General features: G+C 50.0%; 1 protein-coding gene across 1 annotated transcript in view; it reads right to left on the bottom strand.

The window, feature by feature from the left end:
• Window positions 1-17,918, bottom strand: part of LOC147096865 (uncharacterized) — a 55,002-nt gene that overhangs the window by 9,041 nt on the left and 28,043 nt on the right. The window contains exons 7-8 of the mRNA XM_085973137.1: window positions 6,909-7,011; window positions 2,197-2,356 (exon numbers count right to left, since the gene is read on the bottom strand). Of these exons, the coding sequence (XP_085829263.1) occupies window positions 2,197-2,356; window positions 6,909-7,011 (263 nt within the window). The remainder of the gene's footprint in view (window positions 1-2,196; window positions 2,357-6,908; window positions 7,012-17,918) is intronic.

Below are 17,918 nucleotides of genomic sequence, written 5' to 3' on the forward strand. Positions count from 1 at the left end.
AGGCACAGGAAATGAAATACAAGAAACTTTCTGATATCCGGCACTGACGGGACCGAGCTGGTGCCGTACCATCAAAACTGCCGTACAAGCCAGCGCTAATGTTAAAACATACGGAGCTTTTGAGCTCCGTATGAATCAACAAACCCTGTTGCTTAGCAACAGCTTCAAAACAGTCAGCCGCAGCTTAAAAGCGTCTCTGTAGCTAAGCAACAGCTTCAGCTAGACCTTGCAGAGCCTGACTGGGGAAAAAAGCAACGAGAAGTAAAAAAACTTATAGGAAACGGCTCCTGAATTTTGCCGGTAGATAGAGCTTTCCGGACATTTAACCTCCGGTTAAACAAAAGTTTCCTGCAGATTAAAAGGCCAGGTTGGGGGCTGGGAGAGAACAAAAGAGAAGTGAAGAGACATTAAGAGGTATTCAAAACCAGACGAGATGGTGGTAGGACTAGTGGAGACAAAAGACGGCTCTAGATTAGGTGTGAAATGCGCTGGCAGAATGGGAGACAGCTGCCGTGTGGGAGAGAAAAAAAGGGGTGGGGCGGGGGGGGGGGGGGGGGGGGGAGAGAGAGGAGGGCCAAAACAAAGGTGTGGATAAAAAATATAAGTAAAAATGTAATGGGGGCCGAGGTTATGATCTGAAATTGTTGAACTCGATACTGAGTCCGGAAGGCTGTAAAGTGCCTAATCGGAAGATGAGGTGCTGTTCCTCGAGCTTACGCTGTGCTCCCGTGGAACAATACAAGAGCCCGAGTACGGTGAGGTCCGAGTGGGAATAGGGCGGTGAATTAAAATGACAGGCGGCCGGAAGCTCGGGGTCTTCAGATTGGGTCTCTGGCCATTTTCCTCGGCCATCAATTATTTGAAGGAAGGGGACCGTGTGGAGGCAGAGTTTGCGGAGACTGAAGTCTCAGTTACGCGGAGAGACCAGAGAAACTGGGGTTGCTCTCCTTAGAACAGAGAAGGTTAAGGGGCAATTTAATCGAAGTGTTCGAAATCAAGAAGGGTTTTGGTAGAGTAGATAGAGAGAAACTGTTTCCACTGGCAGGCGGGTCAGAAACCAGAGGACACAGATTTAAGGTAACTGGCAAAAGAACCAGAGGCGACAAAAATTTATGCAGCGAGTTGTTGTGATCTGGAATGCGCTGCCTGAAAGGGCGGTGGAAGCAGATTCAAGAGTCACTTTCAAAAGAGAATTGGATAAATACTTGAAGGGGAAACATTTGCAGGGCTATAGGGAAAGAGCAGGGGAGTGGGACTAATTGGAGAGTTCTTTCAAAGAGACAGCACAAGCATGATGGGCCGAATGGCCTCCTTCTGTGCGGTATCATTCTATGAATCTATAAAGGAGCCCACCACCCACTCCAGTCCCGGGCCCCACTATGGTCCTTCGCCCGAGTCTACCCACCTCCACAATGCCCAGCCCTAGTGCTCGACACACCCCAAACCTCAACCCAGCACCTACCCTCCCCATTGGCTGCAGTTCACACCCACCTCCCCCTCCCGCCACGCCTGTCCCTGCCAGGCACGTCAGACCAACCCCTTCCTCAGCTCGCAACCAATCCTGACGGAGAGCGGTTGAGTGGCAGAATACTTGAAAGAAAAGAACAGCTTGCAGTTATATAGCGTATTATGACCTCAGGACATCCCAAAGCACTTTACAGCCAATGAAGTACTGTTGTAATGTAGGAAACGCAGCAGCCAATTTGCACACAGCAAGCTCCCACAAACATGATGACCAGCTAATTTGTTTTTAGTAGTTGGTTGAGGGATAAATGTTGGCCAGGACACCGGGGAGAACTCCCCTTCTTTACTTCGGATCGTGCCATGGGATCCACCCGAGAGCGCAGACAGAGCCTCGGTTTAACGTCTCATCTGAAAGATGGCACCTCCGACAGTGCAGCACTCCCTCAGTATTGCACTGGGAGTGTCAGCCTAGATTTTTCTGCCCAAGTCTCTGGAGTGGGACTTGAACCCACAACCTTCTGACTCAGAGGCGAGGGTGCCACCCACTGAGCCACGGACTGACACATTAAACACATGAAAGTCTGTGACATTTCCCCCGACTCCCGCTGTCCCGGTACAACTGCAGTAAGTTGACACCAAACTGCGCATAAGCATCACCGCCTGGGCCATGCTCAGATGGAATAGAATAGTTAGGTTCAAGAACCGGCAATGCCTGGTTTAATTGGCACATACCGCTGTCCAGTGGGCCACTCCTCTGTGTCACCGGGGTCAAAAGGTCATTTGGTCCAGCCAATGGGGATCCATCCACACTACCAGCTATGGTCAGGTTCAGCAAATTACGGCAAGTCGCCGTCACTTCTTTGGAAGTCAAATTTAATGGGAGGTTGAATTTCTAAAAGGAAAAGAAAACCATTAAGAGAGGAAGGTAGCATTTATTGCTTAATCCACAACATGAACAAATAAGGAAGATCAGCAAGAGTTAACAGCCTTTTTTTTAAAAATTCATTCACGGAACGTAGGCGTCGCTGTCAAGCATTTATTGCCCATCCCTAATTGCCCTCAAGAAGGTGGTGGTGAACTGCCTTATACAACTGAGTGGCTCGCTTGGCCATTTCAGAGGGTAGTTAAGAGTCAGCCATACTGCTGTGGGTCTGGAGTCACATATCGGCCAGACCGGGCAAGGACGGCAGATTTCCTTCCCTAAAGGACATTAGTGAAGATGGTTTTTTTTTTTTTTTTATAAACAACAATCCGGTAGTTTCATGGTCACCATTACTGATACTAGCTTTTTATTCCAGATTTATTTACCGAGCCGAATTTAAATTCCCCAGCTGCCGTGGGGATTTGTACTTTAATCGCCGGATCATTAGTCCTGGCCTCTAGTCCAGTAGCATAGCCACTGTACCCCTTACTTAATATCCAAACTGAGTCCACTCAGGCAGCATGAGCGTGCGAGTGCAAGAGTGAGAGTGGAATTCTGCCAAGCGTTTTCCTACTTTGCACCCAGCCCCAACATAATGCACGCCCAGGCTATACGCAGAATGGACCAGACATAACACAGGCCTACTCCACCCAAACTCCCTTATCTGAAAACGCCAGTGGACCCCCTGCACTTGCAGATATCCCCAGAGGCTCTTTACTGAACTGGCACTCTTTATTAGCAAGCGACACACAAAAGACACCACTGCACGATAAATCTCTTCCCCCACCAGGCTGCAGAGAGTGAAAGGGTAAGTATCGTGTCTTGTCAGATCAGCTCCACTGACTCGGCTTTGGTGCCCGTGAGTTTCTCCTTTTGCCCGACTCATACCGTTTGGCTGTGCAGAATTTTGTGGAACAGACAACCCTTCATGAAGATTTATCCTTTATTAAAATTATGCGGAATGGGTGTCAAACTTTATTCTGTTCTGACGTATCTAATGGGCATGGCCTCAACTTGCGAAGGAAGGGATAATTCTCCCAAAAGAGCCCAAGTGAGGGAGATTATTTTGCAATTTGCTTTTTCTTTCTAAAACTAGAGCGGGAGAGTGGGGAAAGGGGGGGTTCAGAGGAGTGGGAGAATGGGGATCAGAGGAGAGAGGGAGACTGGGGGGTGGGGGATCGGAGGAGAGAGGGAGACTGGGGATCGGAGGAGTGAGGGAGACTGGGGAATGGGGGAGAGAGGGAGACTGGGGAATGGGGATCGGAGGAGAGGGAGACTGGGGGATGGGGGATCGGAGGAGAGAGTGAGACTGGGGAATGGGGATCGGAGGAGAGAGGGAGACTGGGGATCGGAGGAGAGAGGGAGACTGGGAAATGGGGATCGGAGGAGAGAGGGAGACTGGGGAATCGGAGGAGAGAGGGAGACTGGGGAATGGGGGAGAGAGGGAGACTGGGGGATGGGGGATCGGAGGAGAGGGGGAGACTGGGGATCAGAGGAGAGAGGGAGACTGGGGAATGGGGGAGAGAGGGAGACTGGGGGATGGGGGATCGGAGGAGAGAGGGAGACTGGGGATCAGAGGAGAGAGGGAGACTGGGGAATGGGGGAGAGAGGGAGACTGGGGAATGGGGATCGGAGGAGAGAGGGAGACTGGGGAATCGGAGGAGAGAGGGAGACTGGGGAATGGGGGAGAGAGGGAGACTGGGGAATGGGGATCGGAGGAGAGAGGGAGACTGGGGAATCGGAGGAGAGAGGGAGACTGGGGAATGGGGGAGAGAGGGAGACTGGGGGATGGGGGAGAGAGGGAGACTGGGGAATGGGGATCGGAGGAGAGAGGGAGACTGGGGAATCGGAGGAGAGAGGGAGACTGGGGAATGGGGGAGAGAGGGAGACTGGGGGATGGGGGATCGGAGGAGAGAGGGAGACTGGGGATCAGAGGAGAGAGGGAGACTGGGGAATGGGGGAGAGAGGGAGACTGGGGGATGGGGGATCGGAGGAGAGAGTGAGACTGGGGAATGGGGATCGGAGGAGAGAGGGAGACTGGGGAATGGGGATCGGAGGAGAGGGGGAGACTGGGAAATGGGGGAATTGGAGGAGAGAGGGAGACTGGGGAATGGGGGAGAGAGGGAGACTGGGGGATGGGGGATCGGAGGAGAGAGGGAGACTGGGGAATGGGGATCGGAGGAGAGAGGGAGACTGGGGGATGGGGGATCGGAGGAGAGAGTGAGACTGGGGAATGGGGATCGGAGGAGAGAGGGAGACTGGGAAATGGGGGAAATGGGGGAGAGAGGGAGACTGGGGGATGGGGGATCGGAGGAGAGAGGGAGACTGGGGAATGGGGATCGGAGGAGAGAGGGAGACTGGGGAATGGGGATCGGAGGAGAGAGGGAGACTGGGGAATGGGGATCGGAGGAGAGAGGGAGACTGGGGAATGGGGATCGGAGGAGAGAGGGAGACTGGGGAATGGGGATCGGAGGAGAGAGGGAGACTGGGGAATGGGGATCGGAGGAGAGAGGGAGACTGGGGAATGGGGATCGGAGGAGAGAGGGAGGGAGGCTGGGGAATGGGGATCGGAGGAGAGAGGGAGGGAGACTGGGGAATGGGGATCGGAGGAGAGAGGGAGACTGGGGAATGGGGATCGGGGAGAGAGGGAGACTGGGGAATGGGGATCGGAGGAGAGAGGGAGACTGGGGAATGGGGATCAGAGGAGAGAGGGAGACTGGGGGATCGGGGAGAGAGGGAGACTGGGGAATGGGGAATGGGGATCGGAGGAGAGAGGGAGACTGGGGAATGGGGATCGGAGGAGAGAGGGAGACTGGGGGATCGGGGGGAGAGGGAGACTGGGGAATGGGGAATGGGGATCGGAGGAGAGAGGGAGACTGGGGAATGGGGATCGGAGGAGAGAGGGAGACTGGGGGATCGGGGAGAGAGGGAGACTGGGGAATGGGGATCGGAGGAGAGAGGGAGACTGGGGAATGGGGATCAGAGAAGAGGGGGAGACTGGGGAATGTGGGTCGAGGAAAGAGGGAGGCTGGGATGGAGAATGGGGATTGGAGGAGAGGGGGAGACTGGGGAATGTGGGAGAGAGGAGAGAGGGAGACTGGGGGATCGGGGAGAGAGGGAGACTGGGGGATCGAGGAGAGAGGGAGACTGGGGAATGTGGGAGAGAGGAGAGAGGGAGACTGGGGGATCGGGGAGAGAGGGAGACTGGGGAATGGGGATCGGAGGAGAGAGGGAGACTGGGGGATCGGGGAGAGAGGGAGACTGGGGAATGGGGATCGGAGGAGAGAGGGAGACTGGGGAATGGGGATCAGAGGAGAGGGGGAGACTGGGGAATGTGGGTCGAGGAAAGAGGGAGGCTGGGATGGAGAATGGGGATTGGAGGAGAGGGGGAGACTGGGGAATGTGGGAGAGAGGAGAGAGGGAGACTGGGGGATCGGGGAGAGAGGGAGACTGGGGGATCGAGGAGAGAGGGAGACTGGGGAATGTGGGAGAGAGGAGAGAGGGAGACTGGGGGATCGGGGAGAGAGGGAGACTGGGGGATCGAGGAGAGAGGGAGACTGGGGGGATCGAGGAGAGAGGGAGACTGGGGGATGGGGATCGGGGAGAGAGGGAGACTGGGGAATGGGGATCGGAGGAGAGAGGGAGACTGGGGAATGTGGGTCGAGGAAAGAGGGAGACTGGGATGGAGAATGGGGATTGGAGGAGAGGGGGCAGGGCTATGGGGAATGAGCAGGGGATTGGGACGAATTGGGATGCTGGGAGAATGTTTCCCTTGGCTGGGGAGTCTAGAACCAGGGGCCACAGCCTCAGGATAAGGGGTCGGCCATTCAGGACTGAGATGAGAAGAAATGTCTTCACTCAGAGGGTGGTGAATCTTTGGGATTCTCTACCCCAGAGGGCTGTGGAGGCTCAGTCATTGGGTATATTCAAAACAGAAGTCGATAGATTGCTGACCAGTAAAGGCATCGAGGGATATGGCGGTAGGGCTGGTGAATGGAATGAGGCAGAAGATCAGCCATGATCTTATTGAATGGCAGAGCAGGCTCGAAGGGCCGAATGGCCGACTCCTACTCCTATTTCTTATGTTCTAATTGGATCAATCTTTTAGAGTTACGCCACAGGCACAATGGGCCAAATGGTCTCCTTCTGTGCTATGTGATTCCGATTCTATGTAGCTTTGCTCGTTCCTTAGCCTAGGGTCAGCCGAGGCCAATTTGGAACAGTCCCGCGTGCTGACTTACCGAGCACAGACCTGGGACCTACAAGTCGTCAGGTTCAGCCACACACTGCCTTTGCCGAGTGAGGCGCCGAGGAAAGTGGTCAACAATTGGCGGTTAAATCATCACATCAACCAGTGGAACTAATCTGTTTGACCAGAATGATTTGGGCAATATTCTAGATAATGAATGATTTGAATCCTGGGTTTTATTAAGAAAGCATTTAGCAGCCAGAATGTATATTGCGTCAGCAAGAGGTTCAACTTCTTCGCAAAACCCTCCGTCCTTCCACAGATTTAACTTACTGAATCTTTGCCTCGGTTTAGACCGAAGCAGCGCAGTGGTTTCCTAACTCTCTCCTTCTGGTCTCCCAAAGTCCAGGGACTGGCTTCTCTCTCAGGTAGAATTCTGGAAAACACAAGAGGAATCAGCAACAAGTGCGGGCAGCAGATCCAAAAAAGAAAGACCGACCTGCATTTCTAAAGCGCCATTCACGACCACCGGACATCTCAAAGCGCTTTACAGCCAATGAAGTACTTTTGAAGTGTCGTCACTGTTGTAATGTGGGAATCGCGGCAGCTACAGTAAACTCTTTCGTGTCCGGCACCGACGGGACCGGGATGGTGCCGGTTGATTAAAAATTCCGGATAACAGAGAGGTCGGCAATTTTTAACAAAAAAAATAAAAACCAGTGACTAACTCAGCCACTGCGGGAAACTTGGGACTCAGAAAAACGAAAAATGGATGGATTTGGCAAGATTACCGGCTATTTATTTTGCCGGTTATTAAAGAATTCCGGTTGATTAGGTGCCGTTTAAACGAGAGTTTACTGTAATTTGCACACAGCAAGCTCCCACAAACAGCAGTGTGATAATGACCAGATAATCTGGGTTTTTTTTTTTAGTGACGTGGTTGAGGGATATATATTGGTCAGGACACCGGGGATAACTCCCCTGCTCTTCTTCGAAATAGTGCCACGTGATCTTTTACGTCCACCCGAGAGAGCAGACGGGGGCCTCGGCTTCACGTCTCATCCGAAAGACGGCACCTCCGACAGTGCGGCACTCCCTCAGCACCGCACTGGGAGAGTCAGCCCTGGATTATGGTCTCAAGTCTCTGGAGTGGGACTCAAACCCACAACCTTCTGACCCGGAGGCGAGAGCGCTGCCCACTGAGCCACGGGCCGACAAGGCGGCCAATTGTGGATGAACGTCACAGCAGACACTCTGCCAGCTCGAGTCAAATCAACGAATTCAGCACAGGTCAAGGACCTCTTCAATCTGTGTGGTTTTTAAGACCACATCAGGCAGCAAGTTTGCTAAGTAATTGGGGCTAAGCAAGATATAATTTTCTAAATTGAATAAATTATACATAAACACATACTTATCCGAATCTAACAATTTTGACAGACCAAGATGGGCAGCTGCATTGAGTCAAGTCTTTTTTAATGCTAAGTTTAGAATGAGTCAACCTAACCTTTTTTCAGGATTTCTAACAGAGTGGCATTTGAATCGTTCATTTTTCTAACCGACTTAAAATTAAAAGCTGATGGCTACAAAAACTATTCTGCTTGCAAGGCAAAAAAATCTCCCTTCATAAAATGTCACGAGAGAGACGCTGTTTCAGGGAAAGCAGATGCTCCAACTGGGATTAGTCACAATCTCATCGAGTCCATCACAGCCGCTAAACTTTACTCCGGTTTAGTGGTCACACATCGCGCTTTACGTTCATTTTATTTTTTAATTTGTACTTGTAATGATCCTGCCTCAGCTTTCTCGGCTTCCCCTTCTCATCGTTAGCCTCCTCCCCTCTTCATGCTCACATAATCCTGCTCTCTGATAGGAATTCCAGGCTGTACACATCTCAATGGGACTTGTGATATAGAAACATTGAAGATAGGAGCAGGAGCAGGCCATTCGGCCCCTCGAGCCTGCTTCGCCATTCAATGAGATCATGGCTGATCATCCAAACTCAGTACCCTGTCCCTGCCTTCTCCCCATATCCCTTGATCCCTTTAGCCTTAAGAAATATATCCAACTCCTTCTTGAATATATTTAATGAATTGGCCTCTACTGCCTTCTGTGGTAGAGAATTCCACAGGTTCACCACTCTCTGGGTGAAGAAATTCCTCCTCATTTCTGTCCTAAATCACAGAATCACAGAAACCCCACAGTGCAGATAGAGGCCATTTCGGCCCATCGAGCCTGCACCGACACATATCCCACCCGATCCCCGTAACCCCTACACCAACACATATCCCACCCTATCCCCGTAACCCCACGTATTTAATCCCCCTAACACTAAGGGTCAATTTTATCATAGCCAATCAACCTAACCTGCACATCTTTGGACTTACCCCTTATCCTTAGACTGTGACCACTGGTTCTGGACTCCCCCGCCATTGGGAACATCCTTCCTGCATCTAGTCTATCCAGTCCTGTTAGAATTTTATAAGTTTCAATGAGATCCCCTCTCATTCTTCTAAACGCCAGCGAGTATAAGCCCAATCGACCCAATCTCTCCTCATACGTCATTCCTGCCATCCCAGGTATCAGCCTGGTGAATCTTCGCTGCACTCCCTCCATGGCAAGAACATCCTTCCTCAGATAAGGCGACCAAAACTGCACACAATACTCAAGGTGTGGTCTCACCAAGGCCCTGTACAACTGCAGCAAGACATCCTTGTTCCTGTACTCAAACCCTCTCGCTACGAAGGCCAACATACCATTTGCCTTCTTAACCGCCTGCTGCACCTGCATGCTTATCCTCAGCGACTGGGGCACAAGGACACAATAGTAACAGCCGCTTGCAAAATCGTCCCGAGGTGCTTCGCAGAAGCGTCATCAAAACAAAATTCGACAGCGAGCCACATAAGGAGATATTGGGACGGGTGACCAAAAAAAAGCTTGGTCAAAGAGGCAGGTTTTAAGGAACGTCTTAGAGGAGAAAAGAGCTCGAGAGGTTTAGGGAGGGAATTCCAGAACTTGGGGCCTTGGCAGCGGAAGGTACGGCTACCAATCTTCTTCTCTTCTTAGGCAGTCCCTTGGAACCGAGGATGACTTGCTTCCACACTAAAAATGAGTTCGCAGGTGACCGATGAGTCCAATGCGGGACCTACAGTCTCTGTCACAGGTGGGGCAGACGGTGGTTGAAGGGGCGGGTGGGGTGCTTGGGTTGACGTGCGCTCCTTGCGCTGTTTGCGCTCGGCTTCCGCTTGCTCCCGGCGAAGAGACTCGAGGTGTTCGGCGCCTTCCCGGATGCTTCTCCTCCACTTTGGGCGGTCTTGGGCCAGGGATTCCCAGGTGTCGATGGGGATGTTACACTTTTTCCAAGGAGGCTTTGAGGGTGTCCTTGAAGCGTTTCCTCTGCCCACCTGGGGCTCTCTTGCCGTGCCAGAGCTCGGAGTAGAGCGCTTGTTTTGGGAATCTCGTATCGGGCATGCGGACAATGTGACCCGTCCATCGGAGCTGATCGAGCGTGGTCGGAGCTTCGATGCTGGGGATGTTGGCCTGAGCGAGAACACCAAAGCGAAAACACAGCCACCAATGGTGGGGCGAAGAACAGCGGGGATGTACTAAGAGTTGTGAAGTGGACAGCAACACCTCCACATGGCCAGTCTTGCACCACCTCCCACATACAAGCCAAGGTGAGTCTGGCAAGTTTGGTCCGTTACCAAAGTTTAAATCATGATCAAGAATTTAAGCTTAACGCCTCCAGCTAAAACTCCAATGCGGTTAGTTATAAACAGTCCAAATCATGTTGGTTCATCACTTTGATAAACGGTAAGTTAAATTCATATCAATCACACTGGAACATTAGTCACAACAACACTATAGGTAGAAACAGAGAGGATATTTCCCCTCGTGGGGAAATCTAGAACTCAGGGGCACAGTTTCAGAATAAAGGGGTCGCCCTTTTAGAACTGAAATGAGGAGGAATTTCTTCTCTCAGAGGGTCGTAAATCTGTGGAATTCACTGCCCCAGAGAGCCGTGGAGGCTGGGTCATTAAATACATTTAAGGTGGAGATAGACAGATTTTTACAAGATAAGAGAGTGAAGGGTTATGGGGAGCGGGCAGGGAAGTGGCTTTGAGCCCAAGATCAGCCATGATCTTATTGAATGGTGGAGCAGGCTCGAGGGGCCAAGTGGCCTATTCCTGCTCCTATTTCTTATGTTCTTAGGTATATATCAACATTAATGATAGATCGTACATTAAGGGGACCATCATAACAAAGCATTCTTTACAAATCATAATCCCACAATGAAATAAAAACAGAAAATGCTGGAGATACTCAGCAGGTCAGGCAGCATCTGTGGAGAGAGAAAAACAGAGTTAACGTTTCAGGTCGATGGCCTTTCGTCAGAACTGGAAAAAGCCAGAGATGGAACAGGTTTTTAAGCAAGTGTAGGGGCAGGGAAAGGGAGGAGGGGAGGAAAGAACAAAAGGGAAGGTCTGTGATAGGATGGAAGGCAGGAGAGATTAAGAGATGGTGCGAGGCAAAAGGAGATGGTAACGGGACAGGTTAAGAAACGAAAGATGGCTCTAGATGAAGTGTAAATGGCACTGGCAGAATGAAAGACAGCTGCCATGTGGGAGAGAGAAAATAAATAAATAAAATGGAAAAAAAGGATAGGGGCGGAGGTTATGGTCTGAAATTGTTGAACTCGATGTTGAGTCCAGAAGGCTGTAAAGTGCCTAATCGAAAGATGAGGTGCTGTTCCTCGAGCTTACGCAGAGCTTCATTGGAACAGTGTAAGAGGCCGAGGACGGAAAGGTTAGAGTGGGAGTGGAGCGGAGAATTAAAGTGACAGGCGACCGGAAGCTCGGGGTCACCCTTACAGACTGAACGGAGGCGTTCCGCATATCCCACAATGACTTGTACTTGGCTGGTCTCATAGCCTCATTTCCCACGTTACATCAGTGACTAAAAAAAAATACTTCATTGGCTTAGACTTAGACTGTGACCCCTGGTTCTGGACTCACCCGCCATCGGGAACATCCTTCCCCTATTCTGCTGAAATATCGCTGTTTGAACCCCCCCCCCCCAGAAAAAGTTGCGCCTTGTTGACTGAGCTGTAACTGAGTTTTTAGTGTATTGACTGCTGAACAATCATTATGGCCCTGAAAAACTAATTTTATATTTGTGGAATGTTAATTTTTTCCATTAATATGATTCAGAATTACAACGGCCCAGATTGGTTTTAAAAATTTTTTTTTTTTTTTTTTTTTTTTAAAGTTTGTTTATGGTATTTCAGCTTCTACCTTAATCCTATGTGTATGTCCCAATCTTTGTTTTGCTTGCTGTAAAAATTTATAAAAAGTAAATTAGAATCTCTGCATTTTACTTCCTGGTTTGCTGCCTGTGAGAATTCCTCAATGTGATTGGCTTAGCCAGCTTGATGACCTCACTGTTGCTGGATGCTGGAGATTCACTTGATTTGGCGCCAGATTCAAACTAAGGTCGGGAAAGCTGAAATCAATGCCACAGATATCGCTTTCTTCGAGGTCACTGCGAGCGCCGTCGCTTCGCCGCTGACCCCAAATTCCAGGCCAGTTTTAAGTCCGGAAGGCCGAATCGTGGTAGCACGTTGGCCTCTGAGTCAGAGGGTTGTGAATTCAAACCCCAGTATGGACTTGAACATCTAATCTAGGCTTGCACTTCAGCGCAGTATGGTGGCAGTGCTGCATTGCCAGAGGTGCCGTCGTTCAACCGAGATCCCTTCTGCCTGGACAGGTGGATGTAAAAAGATCCCATGGCATGATGCAAAGGGGGTCAAGGTGCTCAGGCCAACATTTTTCCCTCAACCAATACCATTAAAATCAGACGATCTGGTCATTCATCTCATTGCTGTTTGTGGGATCTTGCTGTGCGTAAATTGATTACTGCATTTGCCTAGGTAACCAGAATAATTTTAAGGGGAAGCTAGATAAGTACATGAGGGAGAAAAGAATAGAGGGATATGTTGATGGGGTGAGATGAAGTAGGGTGGGAGGAGAACCTCTCTGGCCACAGGGGATGTACCAGAGGACTGGAGAACAGCTAACGTAGTACCATTATTCAAGAAGGGTAGCAGGGATAAACCAGGGAATTACAGGCCAGTGAGCCTAACATCTGTGGTAGGGAAATTATTGGAAAAAATTCTGAGGGACAAAATTAGTCTCCACTTGGAGAGGCAAGGATTAATCGGGGATAGTCAGCATGGCTTTGTCAAGGGTAAATCATGTCGGACCAATCTGATTGAATTTTTCGAGGGGGTGACTAGGTGTGTGGATGAGGGAAATGCTGTGGATGTGGTTTACATGGATTTCAGTAAAGCTTTTGACAAAGTCCCGCATAGGAGACTGGTCAAGAAGGTAAGAGCCCATGGGATCCAGGGTGCCTTGGCGCGTTGGATCCTAAGCTGGCTGAGTGGCAGGAGGCAGAGGGTGATGGTCGAAGGTTGCTTTTGTGACTGGAAGCCTGTGTCCAGTGGGGTACCTCAGGGATCGGTGCTGGGACCCTTGCTGTTTGTGATCTACATAAATGATTTGGATGCGAATGTAAAAGGTATGATCAGTAAGTTTGCAGATGACACGAAAATTGGTGGGGTGGTAAATTGCGAGGAGGAAAGCCTCAGGCTACAGGACGATATAAACAGGTTGGTCAGATGGGCGGAAAAGTGGCAAATGGAATTTAACCCTGAAAAGTGCGAGGTGATGCATTTTGGACGGACAAATAAGGCAAGGGAATACACAATGAGTGGTAGGACCCTAGGAAGTACAGAGGGTCAGAGGGACCTTGGTGTACATGTACATAGATCCCTGAAGGCAGCGGAACAGGTAGATAAGGTGGTTAAAAAGGCATATGGGATACTTGCCTTCATTAGCCAAGGCATAGAATATAAGAGCAGGGAGGTTATGATGGAGCTGTACAGAACGCTGGTGAGGCCACAGCTGGAGTACTGTGTGCAGTTCTGGTCGCCTCACTATAGGAAGGATGTGATTGCTTTGGAGAGGGTGCAGAGAAGATTCACCAGGATGTTACCTGGGATGGAGCGCCTCAGCTATGAAGAAAGACTAAACAAGCTGGGGTTGTTTTTCTTGGAGCAAAGAAGGCTGAGGGGGGACCTGATTGAGGTGTACAAAATGATGAGGGGCATAGATAGGGTAGATAAAGAGGAACTTTTCCCCTTAGTAGGGGGGTCAATAACAAGGGGGCATAGATTCAAGGTAAGGGGCAGGAGGTTTGGAGGGGATTTGAGGAGGAACTTTTTCACCCAGAGGGTGGTTGGAATCTGGAACTCACTGCCTGAAAGGGTGGTAGAGGCAGGAACCCTCATGACATTCAAGAAGCATTTGGATGAGCACTTGAAATGCCATTGCATACAAGGCTATGGACCAAATGCTGGAAAATGGGATTAGACTGGACAGGGATTGATGGTCGGCGCAGACACGATGGGCCGAAGGGCCTCTTTCTGTGCTGTATAACTCTATGACTCTATGAGACTTGCGTGGAGCATAAACACCAGCACGGACCAGTTGGGCCGAATGGCCTGTTTCTGTAAATTCATGTAATGACTGCCCTTCAGAAGTGATCGAAGGCCTGTGAAGCACTTTAAAAGGCGCCAAGGACATGAAAGGTACAATATAAATGCAAGTTCTTTCTTGCATCAGGAAGTCACGTTCAGGTAGAAGCGGTATCTACAAGACAATCACTCCCTCCACCACCAGCGCACCGTGGCTGCAGTGTGTACCATCTACAAGATGCACTGCAGCAACTCGCCAAGGCTTCTTCGACAGCACCTCCCAAACCCGCAACCTGTTCTACCTAGAAGGACAAGGGCAGCAGGCACATAGGAACACCACCACCTCCAAGTTCCCCTCCAAGTCACACACCATCCTGACTTTAACACTAAATAACACCACAATATACAAAGTCCCATAACCATATCAGAAATCTATTAAAACTTCAAGTAAACTACTTTTAACCAGAAACTTCTTCAACAAAATAAGTAAATACCAGTTCTACGCCAGTCCTATTGGCACTCTTCACAAGCCGTTCCTTCATCGTCGCTGGGTCAAAATCCTGGAACTCCCTCCCTAACAGCACTGTGGGAGCGCCTTCACCACACGGACTGCCGCGGTTCAAGAAGGCGGCTCACCACCACCTTCTCGAGGGCAATTAGGGATGGGCAATAAATGCTGGCCTTGCCAACGATGCCCACATCCCGTGAATGTTTAAATTTTTTTAAAAACAATAGATGACAACGTAGCCTCAAACAGTCTCGTATTTCCATTTTGAAAAAGCTTTGAAGTAATTTCAAAAAGCTTGTGGGGTGTTTTTCCATTTTGGGTCAGCGCTGTTTGGTGCTGGTGGTGAGTTTTGCTCCAGATGCTGATGACTCCTGCCCACAAAGTACTTGATATGTGATGATGTCCACATGAGGGTTAGATGAAGAGGGGAGGGAGGAGGCTCGTGTGGAGCACTAACGCGATGTGGACCAGCTGTTTATGTGCTGTAGTTTTGATGTAACTCGATGTGACAGTGATCCAGAGATTCTCTGATGCAATGATTTATAGTTTAGGTAGATATGTGGAAACATGGAAACATAGAAGATAGGAGCAGGAGTAGGCCATTCGGCCCCTCGAGCCTGCTCCGCCATTCAATGCGATCATGGCTGATCATCCAAATTCAGTACCCGGTCCCTGCTTTCTCCCCATACCCCTTGATCCCTTTAGCCTTGAGAAATATATCCAACTCCTTCTTGAATATATTTAATGAACTGGCCTCTACTGCCTTCTGTGGTAGAGAATTCCACAGGTTCACCACTCTCTGGGTGAAGAAATTCCTCCTCATCTCTGTCCTAAATGGCTTACCCCTTATCCTTAGACTGTGACCCCTGGTTCTGGACTCCCCGACCATCGGGAACATCCTTCCTGCATCTAGTCTGTCCAGTCCTGTCAGAATTTTATAAGTTTCAATGAGATCACCTCTCATTCTTCTAAACTCCATATTAATAGAAGATTGCCTTGGACACAACTTGTGACAGTAAGGACATCTCATTAAAAAACCGAGCAGAACGGCCAAGACAGGACAGTATATAAGTTCAAACGAGGAGGAGGGAGGATGAGAAAGCTGTGATTAGGTGACTCCAAAGGAAAAAAAGACCTGAGTGAGATGGGTTCCCTTTATGAAACCCCAGGAAAGAATGTGTTTTGAGTCGGGGACAGAATGTGTACCAACGGTATTGCCCCAAAATTAAGGCTCCCCTTTCATTTCTACCCTCTGTAAACTTAAGGTCATCCAAAACTCTGCTGCCTGTGTCCTAACTCGCACCCAGTCCCATTCACCCATCAGCCATGTGTGCTACATTGGTTCCCGGTTAAGCAACACTTCAATTTTAAAAATCTCATCCTTGTTTTCAAGTCCCTCCCTATCTCTGAAATCTCCTCCAGCCCCACAACCCTCTGAGATCTCTGCGCTCCTCTAATTCTGGCCTCTTGAGCATCCCTGATTTTAATTGCTCCACCATTAACCTACCTCTTTGACCAAGCCTGTCCTAATATCTCCTTATATGGCTCGGTGTCAAATTTTGTCTGATAATCGCTCCTGTGAAGCTCCTTGGGATGTTTTATTACGTTAAAGGCGCTATATAAATACAGGTTGTTGTTGTTCTGTTCTTGGTAACTGACTCTCTTGAATAATGCTTCTCTGAAGACAGTTTTTCAGGGGAGGGAAAAAAACCTCCTGAATTTTTCAACCTTTTTCCAGAAATGTCCATATTTTTACGTAGAAATCGCCTCACTTCCTCGACCCGAGATACCTCCAGCTCTTTGGAAAAGTCGAGAAAGTGTGCTAGATATTTCCGTCGCGAATCCCATCGCCGCTGTGTTCTGATAGGATGGAGGGCAGTTAGGCTGGAGGGTCAAGATCCAGCACACAATTAATATCGACAGTTGCACTGGAGGATTCTGCCTCGTGGGGGGAGACATTGCTGTGGGTCTTTTTTTATCAGCTCTAGCACTTGGTACCATCGCATCTTTCAGAGAATTACGGAAGCTGAAGTAAAACCTGAATCCCCCTTGCCGGCGCGGAAGGGGGAACCCTACGACTGGTGTTTTCCCCAACGCGGGATGAGTGGACCTTCTGGTTCACGAAACAAACTAAAGCAGAGGGGCATAGCTACCATCCTCCCCACTGAGAGTTCGTGGTGTGGGACGCTCGGATGGCCAAGTGTGGTGCGAGGTAAGCGGGTGGTTGCTTGGTTTGATTCCCTTGCCTGAGTATTGGCATAGCCTTGATGAAGCCGATTGCAGTGTCGTCCTGGCACTTTTCAAACACAGATGTATCCTGTTGGGGGGCATAGGGTAGAACCAGTAGCTGAAGCAAATCGAAAGAAGAGTTTTATATTCATTATCCTGGGCACATTATCAAACTTACCCAGACACTGTGGCTCTGTTGGTAGCACTCTCGTCCCCGAGTCAGAAGGTTGTGGGTTCAAGTCCCACGCAAGGTACCTGCGCACACAATCTAGGCCGACACTCCCAGTGCAGTACTGAGGGAGTGCCGCACTGTCGAAGGTGCCGTCTTTCAGATGAGACGTTAAACCGAGGCCCCGTCTGCTCTCTCAGGTGCTCGTAACAGATCCCACAAGAACTATTTCGAAGAGGAGCAGGGTGTCTTGGGCCAATATTCATCCCTCAGTCAACATCGCTAAAACAGATTATCTGGTCATCGTCACGTTGCTGTTTGCGGGAATTGGCTGCCACGTTTCCCACATTACAACAGTGGCTTCACTTCACAGAAAATCACAGAAACCCCACGGTGCAGATAGAAGCCATTTCGGCCCATCGAGCCTGCACCGACACATATCCCACCCGATCCCCGTAACCCCACGTATTTAATCCCCCTAACACTAAGGGTCAATTTATCATTGCCAATCAACCTAACCCGCACATCTTTGGACTGTGGGAGGAAACCGGAGCACCCGGAGGAAACCCACGCAAACACGGGGAGAATGTCTGTGTGGAGTTTGCACAGTCACCCGAGGCCGGATTCGAACCCGGGTCCCTGGCGCTGTGAGGCAACAGTGCTAACCACTTCATTGGCTGTAAAGCACTTTGAGACGTCTGGTGGCCGTGAAAGGCGCTGCAGAAATGCAAGTCTGTCTTTTTCTTTTCAGAGACGAGGGCAAATGTAAATAAGTGTTGAGGACATGGGGAGTTAAGATTCGGCTGTCAGACCAGCCCATGATTCAGATACATCTGTGTTCCTGGCTTGCATCTCCCGCTACCTAATCCATCCCATCTGGACTGCGCTGGCACATCGTAACTT

Source organism: Somniosus microcephalus, chromosome 34, assembly GCF_052327205.1.
Source record: "Somniosus microcephalus isolate GS21.2 chromosome 34, FLI_Smic_1.0, whole genome shotgun sequence".
Classification (NCBI taxonomy): domain Eukaryota; kingdom Metazoa; phylum Chordata; class Chondrichthyes; order Squaliformes; family Somniosidae; genus Somniosus; species Somniosus microcephalus.